We start from the raw sequence: 19217 nt of genomic DNA, 5'->3' as shown, positions 1-19217 counted from the left end.
TACAATAAAGTGTTATGAACTTCAGAAGTTTCAGTAAGAGTTCTGTCTGTCCCTATAACGTTATAGGTTTTTGTGAGATCTGTGTTTTATTGTAGATGAGCTCCTGAGCTGAGACAATGGTTTTTGCTCAAGTTAGCCTGTCATCTCCATTTTTTAATGTACATTTCCAACGGCAGTTCTATGATTTAAGATTTGCAAATTCGCTCATTACTAGCCTGCCCTGAGGGCATTGAGCTGTAGTCGCATAGTAGCAACATCGTGTGGATAAAATTGACAACATTAGGGGAGAGCCGGGATGATTGAAACACGGGACGAATGAAACAATCCATATCGCATGCTTGTTTACATGGAAAGCAAAACAAGCTATAGTGACATATGTCTGTGTCGGGACGATTGAAACACGTGTTTCAATCGTCCCGACCAGGCTGTAACTCCATGTATTTTAATTAAATGCACAAATAGCTGTGTTTAAACAATCATTTATGGAGGTAAGACATAGAAAAACAGTTTTAGGAAGATGAAAATACATTTGGGCCCACCAGGTAGGGGGTTGAGTTTTCCCATGTTATCCTATGGAGACTGACGGCCGGTGGGTCGTTAAGCCTACTTATTTGGATGTGCATTGGCCTAACCCACGTAAAAACCTAGTGAAACAACATTTTCAACAATATAAACATGATATAAATGGGAAAGCTTACCGTTCTAGCTATAAACATGGCAGAATCATCCACAGGGCATGATATTTCAAAAACCGCTTCATACACGCTTCATGATGATGGCAATGAGTTGTTAACAGACATGCACAAAGACGTATAGCTCTGCAACAATCTATCTAAAATAAAACCTTTTGGGAGTACCATTCATGATATGTAGTAAAATGTCGAAGTTGTTGGACGTTTATATGGCTTAAACTGTATGTTTCATTCGTCCCCTTATGTTGTTTCAACTGTCCTGACCAGGAGGGACGAATGAAACATTATGCACGTCCCACTTTTGTTGTAATAATTCCTGAACAGTTTTGTTCAAAGCTGAAAATGCATCTGTATTTGACAGAGGACAGATGTAGGTTACTAGTGACCAAATATTAGCTTTCAGTGTGGTACGATCACTTTGTAAATTACGTTTAATTAAAAAGTGTTTCAACTGTCCCGGCTCTCCCCTAACATTTGTTTAGTTAATGCCTCGGACTTCACCTACTAGCCTACGGTGAAGTCCGACTTTATCGAGTAAGTCAACTTTACTTTACCCACCAATTACAGACATACTATCAAAGAATGACTAAGGTTAATATTTAACTCGTTTATTATCAAAACATTACAAACTTACATCTGTATTGTACACGTCTCTCAAGAGACGTCCATTCAGTAACTCCTCCAAGCTACAACTGCTCACTTCCGTTGTGGGTTCATATCCGTTGTGAACACTTAATGATGTTTTTCTAAACAAAGTTCGGGAGGAGCCTTCGGGATGATTGACAGCAATTAACTCACCCACTGCCGCCGCAGGGTAGGCCTATTTAAGCCGACCTCCTTTTCCATACGTCACACGCTCCGACGTTCGCAAAATCAACCAGTCCGCGTATCGTTTGCTAAAGACAAGACATGGAACTGGAAATCCACGCCTCTTCCAGCGATCTGGAGGACAACTTCGTCCCGCCAACACCCGACACCCAGGGCCCTCCGCCGGGCGAAAATAATCCTTTTCGTTCCCCTCGCCGCCAGCGTAGGGAACCCAGGACACAGGGTCGCAGAAGGTGCTGAGCGGCAGTATTTCCCGCTCAGCAGCCTCAACTCGCGGCAGCACCAGGACCCAGCGCCAGCAAGGCGATGACCCTACCCACTGGACAGTGGCTCGCATCCGCAGCACTCTCCATTCCCGCGGCATCGCGTTCCGTAGGTCGGATAGGAAGTTCCATCTCCTCCGCCTTCTAACGCAGTCGGATAGCCCGGTCTTTTCGCCCTCCCGCTCCCTCACTTTGTTTTCCTCCCCGGACCAGGAAGCAGGCTGCTCTTTCTGGCATCCCGGCGCGGTTCCTTCCGCCGGCCATTCAGCTGGACAAAGCACACACCACCAGCCACCTCGCGAACTGGGCACGCCGACAGAACCTTCCGGCACCACACGCTTCAGAGCGTATCATTCCGCTGCTTCAGCCACAGCCACTGCCACGTCAGCGGCTCAGGCCCATTCCCGCCGACTTTCTTCCCGCCGCATCTCCGCCGTATTTCCGGGTCCAACACCACTTCTCCAGACGGCCCCGGTAGCGACAGTGTCGCTACTCCCCCCACCCCTTCTTTCCCTCCCCCATCCACCTCCCCTAGCCAGGACTCGGTCCAGGGCTGCCCCACCTCCAGTCATTCCGACGACTGCTCCCTCCCTCCCCCCTTTTCCCCCTCCCTCCCCCCTTTTCCCCCTCCCCTTTCCATTCCGGGAGCCACGTCTGTACTGCACGCCTCAACTCACCGAGCGTCAGTTAGAAGATTCACCTCGCTAGCTCCCCATCTCTCTTACGAGTTAGCGAGCACCTGGTCTCGCTATTCCCCCCTAACCCTCTCTCCTTCCCCGTCCCACTTCCCGCGACCCTGTCCCAGGTTGCTCCACTTCCGGTCGCGTCAGCGACCGCTCCCTCCCTCCCCCCTTTTCTCCCTTCCCATTTCTTCCCCGGCTCCGCGCTAGACCAGCCCACCGCAGCGGGTCATCATCAGCACTCAGCGAGTGCCTCGGAAAACGACGTCCCGTTCCGGCTGCAAAACTATTCTTTAGCCACAGCACAGGCCCTGCCACCGCCTCCTCACGCTGCAGCATTCGAACCACCACCCGTCACAGCGTCCACCAGGAACCTCATCTTGTCAGGTGCAGACGTAGACCTTTCTACCATTCTTCCCTCCCTTCCTATTCCCTCTCATAACCGGAATCTAGTTTGCGGCGAACTGGTTTTTTCTCTAAAAAATTCTGGCCCAGCATCAAAAACCCTGTCATTTCCCGAGTTCACCGTAGCTTTTACTAACTATACGGAAGTCATCTGTTTCGCGTTCCCCAGCCGACGCAAAGAGCTGAACGACTACCTGGCCATCATCGCCGGTCTAGCCGTATCCTACGGGGGAGCCCGTTTCTACACGTATCACCGGCTGTTTTCAGCTAAATGCGCTGCCAGAGTCGGCCTCTGGAACCAAAACCCCTACTGGGGCGCGCTCGATATGGAGCTCCATAACCGCGTTTTTCTAGGACTTAAGCCATTAGTCTTTTTTCTAGGACTTAAGCCACAAGTCCACTAGTCAACCCCGACCATCAACTCCCCAGCACCAGCTCCACAGCCCCTAAATCCTCATCCTATGTTCCCCGCATCCCCGATGCTACGGCAGGAGAAGCCAGGGAAGAGGACGAGCGTTCCTGGAAAATTTAACTTCGCTCAGTGTCGCCAATCCTCCTGCCGTTACCGCCACGTTTGCAGCTACTGCGCAGGCGCCCATGCCAAGTCAGTCTGTTCCGCACTCAAGAACATAAATAAAAAGTTTAAAAAGTACCTCTCTACTCCAATCATTGTTTCTGCTCTCCATTCAGAACTTCAGTCCAATCCAAATAGGGAATTTTGCGACTATTTGACTTTGGGGTTGACGCATGGGTTCCATCCAGGTGTTTTAGCAAGACCTACAGAGTCTTTCGTTTGTAAAAACCTACAATCTGCCGTCAAAGATCCGGAGGTAGTCACCTCACTCCTAAGCAAAGAGGTTGAATCTGGTTTTATGATCGGTCCGTTCACCAAGCCTCCATTCCCAGTCTACAGGATCAACCCCATAGGCGTAGCTACGCGCAAATACTCAGGGAAAAAGAGACTTATCATCGACCTCTCAGCTCCGCACAATAGTACCATTCCCAGCATTAACAGTTTGATTCCACTAGAAGAGTTCTCGCTGCACTACCACTCCGTTGACGACGCTATCGCTCTGATCAAAAAGGCAGGTAGACATTGCTGGCTAGCTAAAGCGGACATCACCTCAGCCTTCAAAGTCATGCCCATTGATCTCGAATTCTGGCACCTCTTCGGAGTCAAATGGCATAGGAGATACTATTTTGCAGTTCGCCTCACCTTCGGCTGCCGCAGCAGTCCCAAAATTTTTGATACGCTATCAGAAGCCCTGTGCTGGATTCTCCTAAATAATTATAAGCTCCCATTTCTCGTTCATCTTCTGGATGACTTTCTAGTAGTTATCCCCCATTCCTACCCACCGGCCCTAGGCATTTCTACGCTAATTGACATATTCAACAAACTGGGAGTCCCACTCTCAGAAGAGAAGACGTGCGGTCCCTTATCCAGACTCAAATTCCTCGACATCATTTTAGATACCGAAGAATTCTCTTCATCTCTCCCTAAAGAGAAAAAAGACAGAATCTCTTTACTGTTGAACGAGTTTATAACCTCACCATCTCACACCAAACAAGAAGTTCTCTCCCTTCTAGGCCACCTCAATTTCGCCATGCGAATCATTCCCCAGGGCCGCCCTTTCATCTCGCATCTCCTAAACTGCGCCTCAGCAACCCCATCTCTCGAAGACGTAGTATCTCTAGATGCCCAGTGCCTGGCCGATCTCAAACTCTGGAGGATGTGTTTAGACGAATGGAATGGTCTGTGCATGTTCTACGACGACTGCCAATCATCTCCAGAAGACCTCCAGTTGTACACAGACGCAGCCCCCTCAATAGGCTTCGGAGGCTTTTTCAAAGGGCGCTGGTTTGGATCCCCTTGGCCACTAGAGTTCAGAGAGCTAATAACGGAAAATAAATCGTCAGCCGTGTTCGAACTCTACCCCGTAGTCATTGCGGCCCTACTCTGGGGGAAGGAGTGGACCTCCAAGAGCGTGCTAATCCACAGCGACAACGAAGCCGTAGTGCACGTCATAAATAACTCGAGCTCAAAATCGCCTGCGCTTTCCCCTCTTATTAGGCGTCTAATCTGGATAGCAGCCAGCTACCAGTTCATTATAAGAGCCGTGCACGTCCCCGGTTGCCACAATGAAATTGCTGACTCTCTTTCTCGTCTTAATTTCCAGAGATTCAGAAGCTTGGCTCCAGAGGCGGACCCGTACCCTACTCCACTCCCCAGCTTTTCGGAGACCATCTTCCTATAAACCACCCCCTCAGCTATCTTCAGCCCATCACGGCCGACCTAGCCCTCCAAGTCCTCGCACCCAGGACCATGCAGTCCTACTGGACTGCTTGGTCGTGCTTCAAACAGTTCCATGCAAAACACTCACTACCATTTCCCAGTTTCGATGCAGTCACCATATCATCATTTATCATCGTATCCGTAGGCAACAGCCAGTCCCCCAAGACTCCCGCCTTCCCATTACCTCAAGCATTCTCGCCACTTGCCTCGCTACCCTTCGCAAAGGGTTCATATCACCACATTCCGATTTCACCATCTCCGTTATGTTTATACTGGCCTTTTTTGGGCTGCTGAGATGTAGCGAGTTTACATGCCCTTCGTCTCTCTTCATTCCCGATGTCCACCCGTGCATCGCAGATCTAGAGCAGCTAGACCAAGACACCATTCGATTTACCATCAAACAGAGTAAAACCGATCAGTTCCGAAAAGGACACTCCATATTCATTTTTAACTCCGCCTCAGATCTTCAGCCTTTCCAATACCTATCTCACTACATCTCATACCGGTCAGCTCAAGCTTCGTCTACTAGCCCGCTCTTCGTGTCAGACGAAGGGCTACCCATCACTCGCCACAGATTCCAGACACTCTTAAAAAAACATTCTAGTCAAATCTGGTTTTCCCGCGGATCGCTACTCCGCACACTCCTTCAGGATAGGAGCTGCCACAACAGCTGCGCTCAACGGCTTATCGGAGCAACAAATTAAAATACTGGGCCGTTGGTCCTCGGATGCCTACCAGTCTTACATCCGCTCCAATCTAGTGGATTTACGACTCGCTCAGCAAGCACTTATGTAGTTGGTACTCCAGGCACTCCAGGACCACGGACAGCTACCTTGCCAAACACGCACTTCTCCCATACATTCTAGTCTAGCTGAAGCAATCATATAGAAGGGCGAACTAGTGAAATGATGTTTTTCTAAACAAAGTTTGGGAGGAGCCTTCGGGATGATTGACAGCAATTAACTCACCCACTGCCGCCGCAGGGTAGGCCTATTTAAGCCGACCTCCTTTTCCATACGTCACACGCTCCGACGTTCGCGAAATCATCCCCCCTCCTCCCCCTACTCCTCCATTTCACCAACTGCCCTGTTACTCATCCTCCTTACACAGAGGGTGCAAGCGGTCATCGCTCTATCGCGATGTCCGCTCCAGGCACTCCAGGACCACGGACAGCTACCTTGCCAAACACACACTTCTCCCATACATTCTAGTCTAGCTGAAGCAATCATATAGAAGGGCGAACTAGTGAACTTGCAAGTGTTGTGAACACTTATTAGCAAGTGTTGCGAACACTTATTTGCATGTGTTGCAAACACTTACTTGCATGTGTTGCGAACACTTATTTGCAAGTGTTGTGGACACTTATTTGCAAGTGTTGTGGACACTTACTTGCAAGTGTTGTAGCGTTTGTATTTCGCTGAGCCGTCAGGGCCACCGTAGCTCTGTACCTGCACTCTGCTAAATGACAATAAAGTTGAATCTAATCTAATCTGAATCTACTATTTCCAAACCAGTAATCAGATTAAAGTCACTTATCCAAGTCACTGTGTGTTACTATTTTTTTTGTGTTATTTTCCTTAGTAAAAAGATATATTTTTTGCTTTCTTCTTGTCTCGGGGATTAACATCCATCATGTATAGAGCAGAGCGCATAGCGCTCTAGAATCTTTGATGTAGCCTATGCTCACGTTTTTCAGCATGACAACAACTCATGTGTAATACCACGCAGCGACACAAATGTAAATAACAATGGAGGTGAGGAGAGAGATACACGTTTTCTAACTATACAGTCATTATTTTGATTTTGTGTCAGCTAAACATGACAACATTAAGGTACATTGTACACTCTGTGCTGGCGACAACGTGCTGTCTAGCTAGACATCCCAAGTCTCCCGGAAGTTCTGGGAGTCTCCCGCATATTGATAGCAGCTCCCTGACGCCTGCAAATTAGATAACATCTCCCAGAATCTAGAGCAAGCAAGCATGGGGGCGCACGTGAAACCGAGACTTCAAATTGCGTGTGCATCTGAGTGTAGCGCGCACACGACGGAGAGGGAAAAAGAGAGGGGTGGTGCGTGTGTGCCTGAAGCGCATCCAAGACAGAGAGCATCCTGGCCTGTTTTGCTAAATCAACCAATCAGTTTTCAGTGTAGGTGGGCTTTTATGTCTTTTCTCCCGAACTAAATTAATCAGTTCAGTGTGAATAGGAACAGAAGCGTCATGGCAGAGTCAGTGCCCCCCAAAAAGGAACATTTTAGACCCATTTCACATCAGATTACACAAAAGTATACCCTTGTCTCCTAAGAGTAAAAAATAATGACTTGCACACTGCACTGTTTGTAACAGTGACTTTAGCATTGCCCATGGTGGGTTAAATGATTGCAAAAGACTTGTTGAGGTGAGTTTAACAAGTGTCATTTCATTTTCATATTATTCAGGCCTTTACTAGATGGTTAGTTGCCAAGGCTACATGAAAAGCCCAAAATACCTAAATCTACATATTTTATTATCATAATTTCTATCTATAGGCCTTCCTTATTTATTCATCTGTATTTCAGTATCTAAGTAGACTAAAGGAATACCTCCCTGAAATATTTTTTTTCAGGTTGGGATATTGTTGACATTACTGTTAAAATGCACTTCCAATAAAGTGAGCATTCGCAAAACCGGTTGTTATTTTCATGTTGAGGCGGCAGGGGTGTTGTCGGCAGCTGCTGAATGTAACTGATAAAGTAACTTGTAATCTACCTTAGTTACTTTTAAAATCAAGTAATCAGTAAAGTAACTAAGTTACTTTTTCAAGGTAACTGTGGCAACACTGGGTATAGTGTTAATTTCGTCAGACGAGACAAGAGGAAATATGTTCGTCAACGACCTTTTTTTTCATGACTAAAGGCCGTACACACCAGATACGACACAAAATTACGGTGCGAAAATGTGAAGAATTCGTGTGCGAAATTTTCGCACTCAAAGTGTACACACCGAGTCCGATGCGATTATTTTAATATTTCGCATTGTTTCGCGCCGTGAGCCCGTGAATTGAATTTAATGATGGAGACGTCTAGCAGCGACGAAGAGCTAATTGTTATCGACATCCTCTTGAGAAAGAGAAAAAGGCAGTTTTGGGTGCATCCTACGTTACAGCTGAGGCAACAGCAGGGAGAGTTCCACCACCTCATCCAAGAACTGAAGCTGTACCACGACAGATTCCGTCAATATTTTAGTATGAGTGTCGTTCAATTTGAACATATTTTGGGTATCCTGGCTCCTCACCTGAGGAGACTTCATACAAACTACAGGGAGCCAATCGATCCAGAACAACGCCTGGCAGTGTGTCTAAGGTAAGATATGCCCTAGTAGGCATATAATAGGCCTATACGCCTAATGAAAATCTTAGACGACTTCTAATAGGTCCGCTTTTCATGAGCGGACGTAAACGATACATTGTAGCCACTGTTTCAAGTTTCATGTTGCTGTCTGTGCCTACTGATACATGAGTAGCCTAGCTGCTAGCCTACTAAAATCACGAAATCCATTAAATCACAATTTCGCGAAATGTTCCTCTGTTCTATTATGAACGTCTGGTTACATTCATATGGTGTTTACATAACGTTGGTTGGCTATCATCCTAGCTTGATCAAAGTAACCTGGGTAAAAGAAAGATAGATAGATAGATAAATAGATAGATAGATAGATGTAGATAGATGGAAACAGAAACAATAATAAATAAAGACAGCCAAGTGGGACTTATAACATGTATATTTATGTATTTTATCTTTACTTAGATTCCTCTGTACTGGTGATTCCTATCAAACAATTGCATCAAGCTTCAGGTTGGGGAAATCGACAGTGGCAGAAATTGTGAAGGAGGTCTGCCACCTAATCTGGAAACAGATGATGGATCGGTACATGCCTGCACCCACCGAGGCTTTGTGGAGGAGGGCTGCGAGGGGTTTCCAAGAAAAACGTAACTTCCCCAACTGCATTGGTGCACTGGATGGGAAACACGTCATTATCCAGAAGCCTGCTGGATCTGGATCATCATTCTTTAATTACAAGGGCACATTTTCAGTGGTTTTGCTAGCCCTAGTTGATGACAACTACAATTTCATTGCTGTGGATGTGGGAGCATTTGGTAGCAACAGCGATGGAGGAATTTTTGCCCATTCTAATCTAGGCAAAAGCCTTGAGGCAGGCACACTGCATGTCCCTCCACCTGCTGCCTTACCTGGTGCCCCAGAATTGGGAGATCTGCCCTATGTGATAGTGGCAGATGATGCATTCCCTCTGAGGACATACATCATGAAGCCATATCCAGGGAGACGCTTACCAGAAGACCAGCGAATCTTTAACTACCGCCTCTCCAGTGCCCGCCGGATGGTGGAAAATGCCTTTGGTATTTTAACACAGAGATGGGAGATATACCAACAGCGATTGCGGGTGGCACCGGATACAGTAGACCAGGTAAAATATTGCACAGTATATCAGTTAAAAATAAAATAGATGTTTGTTAGTCATTAGACAAGTTTACTGATTACACCTTATTCTTTGTTACTGCAGGTGATCAAGGCCACATGTGTCCTCTGCAACTACCTACGGCAAGATGCAGGCCAGGCAGCAGCAGAGGATGAGCAACATGAGGAAGGTGATGTAGCTGTGGGCCCTGCTTTGCAGCCCATCCCACCTCTACGAGGGAACCGTGGACCTGTCCTAGCCATGCACAATCGGGACACACTATGCCGCTATTTCTCCTCTCCTGCAGGGGAAACACGCAGCCAATATTACAAAGTGCGCCGTGGCTTGCTGTGATCATGCACCGTTGCATACTTCATATTTGATTTGTTAATAATTTATTTCTTTGTGTAATAAATGTGCTTATTGTATGCAATCTGCAATTGGTCTCCCTGTCATGTTGCCATGCTCTAACCCAAGTCACAATTAACAGTAACAGTAACGATATAAATAAGATCAGAAAATTATTTCACATGACAATATGTTACTCTCAACTCATTCATTTATTTAATCACAAATTCATGTATGTGTTGGCTGGTTGTGAAAATGTGTGATGTTCCCCATAAATGTGTGTCTGCCCAGCATTGAAAATCTGTGGTTGCATACTGGTCATCTGGCCAAATTCTGCCTCGTGCAGAATTTGTTGGAACCTCATCTTAACCAGTGACTGTTTCTCTGCAGGTAGCATCCTCAGAGCTGGAGCCAAGCTAGCCAAAAACAAAAAAATTGTGTCTCTCTCCTCTTCACGTATTTTCTCCCTCTCTTTCTCTCTTGTCTCTTTCCTCTCCAAGTACCTCTCCATAAAGCTGCTACCAGTGGCACCCTGGCTACGCTTTCGTTTAGGGGTTGGTTGACAGTCATCACCTTCTGTCTGTACAAAGTCTACGTCCACAATGTCTGACTCCTCTCTCTCTTCAACCTGAATGTTACAGTACTTGAAACCCTGTGTCAAAAATACATGAGCAACTAATCCCAAAACATGCCCTTAGAAAATGATGAAAATTAAATTGTATTTCACTAATAACCCTGGCGTAGGAATAATCTGTGCTTAAGTTAACTGTAGCCAAATTACATACTCAGAAGTGTTTGGTTCTGCACAAAATAAAGAGGGCAGGATTTAAGGCTACTGGAACATGCTTGATTTCTGTAATGTGAGCGCCCTCTACTGGTGCAATACTGCAAACTTATTAAATCTAAATGTTGTGCAAACGTTAATGATGATTCGAGAAATCATCCATAGCGACTGAGAAAAAATAACAAAGGGGCCATGACATAACATAAATTAGAGTAAACATTACAAACAAGTGGTTGGTTGTTAAAGAACATAACATGAGATACCTTCTATGTTCAAGTGACGACTCAATGAATGACATGGCTCCATGTCTGTTTTAAGTGGCAGGCTAGCACATACCGTTGACTTGCGCTAGCCTAGCACCTGCGAACTCTGCAATTAGAAGGACTGGATGAAACGTGTTGAAAACGGTCTCCACTGATAAATATCACACTTGCTTACTTGGAAATTAGGTCCTATGTCCAAAATCCTGAACCACCCCTTTAAGACGAGACGATGACGAGACGGCAGTAATGTCCTGAAACACTGGACTATCTTAAGATGCATTATTGTTGATGAAAAAAGACGAGACTAAAATGTTTTGCATGAAATAAAAACTAAGATAAAATCTCCCTTCATGTTCGTCTACAAAATGAGAAGACAGAATATCTAGCTGTTATGTTTTCAAAATATTCCGAATGAGTTCATACGCAACAGCTTTCCTGTAGGCTAGTCTACGTGCTGCTGCTGCAACCCTGTGGCTGCAACACGAAACTACATGGAACAAGAACACTGGAAATTTCTGCCAGAGTTAGCAAGCTAACTACCTAAGCTTTATGCCACAATGCTACATACCCAGAAGTTGAAGCTTCTCTCATACAAATTAACATCCCCCAGAATGTCCATATGAAAATGTTCAGCATGTAATGTCAACTATTCATCTAGTTAGACTGATGATGCAAAGTTTGCTAGCAAGTAAGCTAATATGGAAAGTTCGCTAGCAGGTTAGCTATGGCTAAGATGGAGAGTCTGTTTGGGGAATGTGTTGTGTTTGGGCGCATATCGCCATCTAGCGAGGCGGAGTAAAACATTAATAGTTTGGCCTACAACAGTGTTTCTCAAACTTTTTCAGTTTCAGGACCACTTAACTAACCCTAGCTGAAAAAAAAAAAAAAAGATTAGACCTACTTCAACAGTAGCCTATAATTAGTCTACACAATAGGCATACTCACTGAACCACCTTGCTTATTGACTTTGCACTTTGCTTATTGTGTCAGAGGAGTCATACTGTATGATTTAAATTGGCATATCTTACATAGACAGTATTGCAGAACTGTTTGGATTTACATACAAGTTATATTGCAAACAACTCATCTATATTATATTTTACCACGTCTGCTCGCGGACCACTTGGGATAGCTTGCAGACCACCAGTGATCCCCGGACCACACTTTGAGAAACACTGGTCTACGAATATGACAGTGGTCCAGTCAAATCTTTTACTGTCTATGGTCAAATCCCAGCCAAGCTATAACTGTAGCTTGACTTACCTGTGCATGTAAACATACTGACTGACAAAAAATCAGAATGAGTAATTATAACAGACGAGTAGCCCTGTGGACACACAATGTTGTTGGAAAATTGAGATGTGTGAAACACTATTTGACTCAAATGGTAATCAGAAATAATTTGTTATTAAAAAAGACTAAAATGTGTTGACTAAAACTGACTAAGACTAAGATACCTTTAGTTTTCTTTTGACTAAAACTACACTAAAATGACGAGACTTTTAGTCGACTAAAACTTGACTAACAAAAATGATATTTGAATGACTAAAAAGGACATTTCGTCACAAGACTAAGACTAAGACTAAATTAAAAATAGGTGATAAAATGAACACTAAAAAACAAAATGAACAAAAAAAAAACATTTAAAGGCCTTTGCGGGTGTTTTGAGTTAATTATCTGATTAGAGTGTGGCACCAGGTGTTTTCAATATTGAACCTTTTCACAATATTCTAATTGTCTGAGATACTGAATTTAGGTTTTTCATTAGTTGTCAGTTATAATCATCAAATTTAAAAGAAATAAACACGTGAAATATATCAGTCTGTGTGGAATAAATGTATATATTCACTTTTTGAATGAAATTACTAAAATAAATCAACTTTTTATGATATTCTAATTATATGACCAGCACCAGAAGCAATGTGACCCACTCAGAATAATTTATGTGCCATCAAAATTATTTTGTAAACGTACAATTTGTAAAATGTTAGGGTAAATTCTTTAGAGGGCCTTTAACTTAAATTCAACCTGTACATATTGCTTACTCATGCAAATCACTCATATTGCTTACTCATGCAAACAAAATAACAAAACGTGAGGTTATTACAATTTTGAAAATGATTGATTCTTGGTGGAGGAAAATGGACTTGCTGGAGGAAACTCCACTCCGCTGTGTGTCGTGGAGTTCTTTGCCACCGCTTCATTAATTAATTTGGTATTGGGACACTTTGGTGGCCGTTATCCCTTACATAACACCTAAAACTCGATTAATTAACAAAACGTAAGTTAGAAGGGGACCTATCTTTACTGCTAGGTCCCCAGTGAGTGAAGGGAGAAACACAGTTGGTGCCAAAGCAACTTTGCAAAAAGAGTCAGGGACCTGTCTGTGTAACTTTGCTTGCCTCCTAGTAAAGGTGATGAATAATTATGTAAAGGTAGAAGGGGGGGGGGGGTGCAAAGCTTTATGCTCATGAGATTGGTTTGAATGGTGACAATTGTTGACAACTATACCCTTACAACTGATAAAAACAGATATTATTTCAAATATTACCAACGTTAACGACATCAGCCGACTTGGAAGCAGTAAAAGGGACTAAGAACAACACGAAAACTATTGAAAATAACGTAAATAAAGAGAGAATACATTTAACTAGGCAAATCAATACAAGAAATGAACATGACATTACATAAAACTAGAATATATGTATATATGAAAATACATGTTTCAAAAAAAGTTGGGACAGGGATAAAATGCTGGAAAAGGTGTGTAATGATAAAGAAAACAAAAGGAGGAATGTTTCACAACTAATTAGGGTAACTGGCAACATGATTGGGTATTAAAAAGAGCATCCCAGAGAGGCAGGGTCTCTTAGAAGTAAAGATGTAGGGGTATTCATCACTCTGTGTAAACCTCTGTGTACACAAATGAACAATGTCATTTTAATGCTTCTTAAGATGAAATTGTGAAGTATTTGGGGGGTTAATCATCTACAGGACATAATATTATTAAAACATTCAGAGAATCCAGAGAAATCTTTGCGAACTGGGAAGGAGCTGAAAAACACATTGGATGGTTGTGGTCTTCTGGACCTCAGATGGCACTGCATCAACACCAGACCTGTTTCCACACCTGTCATTGTATGGACTCAGGACAACCTCTGATAACCATTGTCTATGTGCACAGTTTGATACTCAATTCAAAAACTGCAGCCAAAATTTTAACAACCAAAATTGTATTGAGACACAATATAGAAAATACCACCGTCTTATCTGGGCCTGAGCTTGTTTAAAATGGAGGTAACATAGGAAAAGGTCCTGTGGGTAGACCAGTCAAAATTTGCCATTATTTTTGGAAATCATGGACTCATCTAAAGAGGAGAGGGCCTATCCGTGTATCCAACCTATCCAACTTGTTTTAGTGCTCAGTTCGAAACCCAACATTTATGACGGTGTGAAAGAACATTAATGCCTACAGCATGGGCATATTGCACATTTGGCAAAGCACAATCAATTCTGAAAGATGTATACAGGTTTTGAGCAACATATACCGCCATCCAGGCAATATCTATTCCAGGGAAGACCTTAAATATTTCAGGAAAACAATGGCAAAATGAATTCTGCACATATTTAAATGTATATATTCTGCACATATTTTAGTATTTATCCATAGAGGAATCCATGTGCTAAAGGAGTCCATGTGCTAAATGGCCTGTCTGCAGTCCAGATTTGTCAAATTAGGTGCGTAATGGAATGAAGAACATGACTAAGAATACCCCATATTGTTGAGCAACTGAAATCATGTATTGGGCAGTAATGGGACAACATTTCATTCTCAAAACTCTAGCAAATAGTCTCCTCAGTTCCTAAACATTTACAGAATTTTGTTAAATGAAGAGGTGAAGCAGTACAGTGGTAAACATGCTCCCGTCCCAACTTTTTTTGAAACATGTTGCTGGCATCAAATTCAAAATGAACATATATTTTCCATGAAATAGTCCAAATTTTCATTTCAATCAACATTAGATATGTTTGTCCTTTTTGCTGCTAAATATGGGTTTACGAGACTTGTATATTATATTTAGTTTTTATTTGCATTTTGCACAACGTCCCAACTTTTTTCTGTTTTGGGGTTGTACGAACATTAGATAAAAACAAACAAAAACATGATGCCAGACGGAGCGGCGTGTCTCGCCAGCATCCCTGTCTGATGTCTGACATCTGACTCTGACATCTGAGGATATCCTAATATGTACATCGTACAAACACATGAATCATGGGACTGTCCCCAATCAGTGTGCCAAAGTTCACAACTTTTTACAAGACGTTTCAATAGACTGCCTGCCATAGATTTCCATGGCAGAATAAAGCATAATAATAATAAAATAGATAGGAACACTTAGGGTGCCATCAAAGCCTCCAATTCACACGAATAATGGCACAGCTATACACTCAGATGTAGCACAATACAGCCCCTCAGAGTGAAAAAATTCCACTTCACGTCATTCTCATACTGAAACAGGAAGTTAGACAGGTTTCTGTTTAAGTATGACAGAGAATATATGACCATATAAACATCATAGCAACAATGGCTTACTCTGAGAATTGCAAGAACCTGACAACGTACTGGGATACTAACAAGAATAATTGTGTATCTTGCATAAACAGATTTCCTTGGCCAGAAGCAGGTAGGTTTCAGTCAACAAAGTCTGTACATTTTACATGTATAATACTTGTTTTTGTTAGTGAGAATTAAAGTCTAGACAAGTCTTTGTCATGTGGTAACATATATAAATGTAGGCAAAAGTTATGAGCAGTAGTTATTTACATCTGTAGTGCGCATTAGGACAATTTCGACCATCGTTGTCTAACCTTCTATGCTGCTCTTGTGTGCATATGGCAGCCTGCTGATCGCAGAGGCTGGCTATCATGGAATAAGCTACTGGCTCATGGCTTATGCAATGCGATCTGCTTAGAAAATGCTGGTCATCTAGAGGAAAGAAACATTTGAAAAATTGAGCTAATTTACTATCAGCTAAGTTTTCAAAACGTTCTTACTTCTCATTCTATTATATCCTTATTTCTCCCAAAGGGAGTTTAGGGGAAACAAGTCAGATCTCAGTAAGGGCTGGAAGGAAAGAGAAAATCCAAGGCACTCTTCTTTTACAAAAATATATATTTTAAAAAGCCTTTATTTTAATGGCTATATCATGATTGAATCTTTAAAAATGTGGTATACATGTGAAAGTGAGCTGAGTGACAACCCACACGGAACAGTACAAACAGCCTTTTTCAGGATGTAGTCATCAGCACAATTTCCCCTTTTGTGTAGGGAGGCCTAATGTCAAGTCAAGTCAAGTCACTTTATCTATATAGCACAATTAAAAACAACAAGAGTTTACCCAAAGTGCTTCACAAGTAACGTACATGACTGTACATACATGAATGGAAAAGGAGCCCAGATTTACAAAGGTTGAGGGAGGGAAGACATTAAAAGATTAGTATAGTAAAGTAAAAAGACAAAAGGTGAATTCCAGTAAAATAAGGACGAAAAAGGCAAATAAATAAACATAATAAAACCAGTAGTAAAAACGGAAACATTGTCAAAATAGGTCAATGGCCAAAAACTGTTTTTCAATTCCTTCTTAAAGCAGCCTGATCTCAAAACAAGTGTAGTACATATGTGTACGAAATGTCAGTTCACGTTAATTCGTAAAACCTTGTACTAGTCTAGCGGTCGGTTTTGAGGGGGGAGGAGCGTTCTGGTCATTTTTAATTTCCCGGCCCCAATCAGCCCTATAAACGGGCGATTTAATTAGAAAATTGCATTAATTTCAGTCTGGGATTTACATGATGCGCTATAGGCTATATTCTTTTATTATTATTATCATTATCTAAATCTGAAATAGGCTATACAGCCTTTTTTAACGGTTCGCCTACAACAAAACTGCATTTAGGCTTAGCCTACCTGCATGGTTAACCAAAATATCCAAAACCTACTCGTCAAAATAGACGAATAGACAAAATAAAATAAATCTAATTAGTGATAGCCTATTAAATGTGTTAATATCGTTCTGTTACAATCAATTCCTTAGTTCTCAGTCTGGAGTTGGAGGTCTATTTTGCTTCAGCTATCTTCTGCATACTGGTGGAGAGCGTCCCAGCGGTATGAGGTCTGTAAACGTTCGGGAAACGGCGAAGAGCCCTGGAATAGCACGAATGTATTCAACGTCTTGTGATTGTCAAAGACGTGGACAGATAATTAGCTAAATAAATCATTGTTCACGACACGTGTTAAATGATCGAAATTAGTGTGATGGTGCAATCCTGCCAAACTTTCCAATTAGGTGGCATGGTGTTTGACATTAAATTGTCTAGTTTTAAGCAGGTCAGTTTCACATAATAGCCTATTTGTGTCTTTGGGTCTGGGTAACTCTTGTGACAAAAAAAATGCTGTTATAGGCTACTACAGTTTTTCTGAAATTACAAAGCAGTACAACAACATATCTATGTCCAAAATATAGTGCATTTGTACAGTGTACAATATAGTCTAGTGCAATGCAGCTTTTAATGTCCAAAGTAGCCTAGGCCTACTGTATTTTCCTGCATAAGAACTACACATATTCCTCCAAAACTACAGTGTTGACACTTGAAGTTGTGGAGTTATATTTTAGTAGCCGAAGCTATGGTTGTTATGGCTGTTGCTATGGTAGATATGTTGATTGCTATTTTAAACATAGCGGTTGCTAGGTTATTGCTGAGGTAACTGAGAAGGTTGTTATGGTGTTGCTAAGGTAACATATGGTGGTTGCTATGCTAAATAAAGTGGTTGCTATGCAGGGTTCTAGGGTAGTCACAGTGGTTGACATTATCAAAGTGGTTGCTAGATTGTTGCTAGGGTAATTAAGATGGTTGCTATGGTGGTTGCAAGTTTGACGTTATGGTAGTGGCTGCTAGGTTATTGCTAGGGTAACTGACAAGGTCTCTTTGGTGTTGCTAGGGTTGATATGGTGGCGGTTATGCTAAATAAAGCAGTTACTAGAGAGGCGGTTTCTAGGTTGTTGCTAGCTATGGTGGTTGTAATGTTAAATAAAGTGGTTGCTATGCTGGTTGCTGCTAGGGTAGTCACATTGGTTGACAATATCAAAGTGTTTGCTAGGTTGTTGCTATAGGTCAATATGGTGGTTGCTAGGTTAAACATAGCGGTTGCTATGGTAGTGGTTGCTAGGTTGGCTATGCCAACTCAACCCTCACATATTCACAGACTCTGTAGCACCCCCTACAAATCCTTTTTTTTTTCAATCTTTGGCTCCGCCTCCTGGCAACACATAAGCAGCTAGAGGTCTCAAATTGCACAAACAATTATGTTTTTAACCCCTTATCAATATATGTGCCACAGAATAAATATGATATTCAGATATGAACCATATACCATATACACAGTGGTGGAGGAAGTACTGAAACTCAGTACTTAAGTAAAAGTACAAATACACAGAGAAATATTTACTTTAGTAAAAGTAAAAGTACCACAATGACAACCCTACTTAAGTAAAAGTAAAAATTACCTGCTTTTAAATGTACTTTAAGTATTAAAAGTAAAAGTATTTGCATAATGATTTATTCTCTTAATATCTATAGGCTATTCTAAAACGAAAAATCAGTATGGGCTGTGGCATTTTAATTAAGCTAGTTTTAGGTTATACTCGACTAGATAGTTTGAAGCTAATGCAATTGTGCTTACCATCTGTGGCCCAGTTTACATTCTGACCTACAATTCTAGAGACTGTAATTCTGGTTATCTAACTAGGGTGATCTGCTGAGTAATATCAGTCAGCAAAACACGAGAGCCTGAAGTTTAACGGGGTAGACAAGGGAAACGTTGGGTGGATCGTAATGCCAATTATGCTGATTGAACAGAAAAGTTGCTGATAAAGGTGTCTTTATGATTAGGTTCAGACGCATAGACATTGAATGAACGCTCACATTACTACCCCCCAATTGTAGGCTATGCATCTTTATTTGATCACACACAATTAAGGAATATTTCCTAATCTGGAAAATGTTACGTTTTTTCCGGCCACCGGTTCATTAATAGTCTACCATTAATTTGTGCCACAAATGATCAGACGTGTGACAGAAGCATGGGCATAGCCTGTAACTTCGCTGATCTGCAGATAGCAATCTCATCGGAGAGGAGGCCCTAACGCTGC

General features: G+C 42.4%; 2 protein-coding genes across 3 annotated transcripts in view; both read left to right on the top strand.

Annotated features, from left to right (window-relative positions):
• Positions 1-1601: 1601 nt before the first annotated feature.
• On the top strand, positions 1602-5131 carry LOC121720877. The gene is made up of 3 exons (XM_042107350.1): positions 1602-1753; positions 3038-3152; positions 3360-5131. Exons 1-3 carry the CDS (start codon positions 1602-1604, stop codon positions 5121-5123), a joined length of 2031 nt encoding a protein of 676 aa, XP_041963284.1. The 3' UTR covers positions 5124-5131.
• Positions 5132-15546: 10415 nt separating this feature from the next.
• The window catches only part of igflr1 (IGF-like family receptor 1), an 86806-nt gene continuing 83135 nt past the window's right edge, over positions 15547-19217 (top strand). For both annotated transcript variants that reach the window (XM_042107534.1, XM_042107533.1), the window contains exon 1: positions 15547-15695. In XM_042107534.1, the coding sequence (XP_041963468.1) occupies positions 15596-15695 (100 nt within the window). In that variant the 5' untranslated portion in view covers positions 15547-15595. The remainder of the gene's footprint in view (positions 15696-19217) is intronic.

This window comes from Alosa sapidissima, chromosome 10, assembly GCF_018492685.1.
Source record: "Alosa sapidissima isolate fAloSap1 chromosome 10, fAloSap1.pri, whole genome shotgun sequence".
Taxonomy (NCBI): domain Eukaryota; kingdom Metazoa; phylum Chordata; class Actinopteri; order Clupeiformes; family Clupeidae; genus Alosa; species Alosa sapidissima.
Note: the sequence above shows the minus strand (reverse complement) of the source record. Positions and strands in the feature narration are given on the sequence as shown.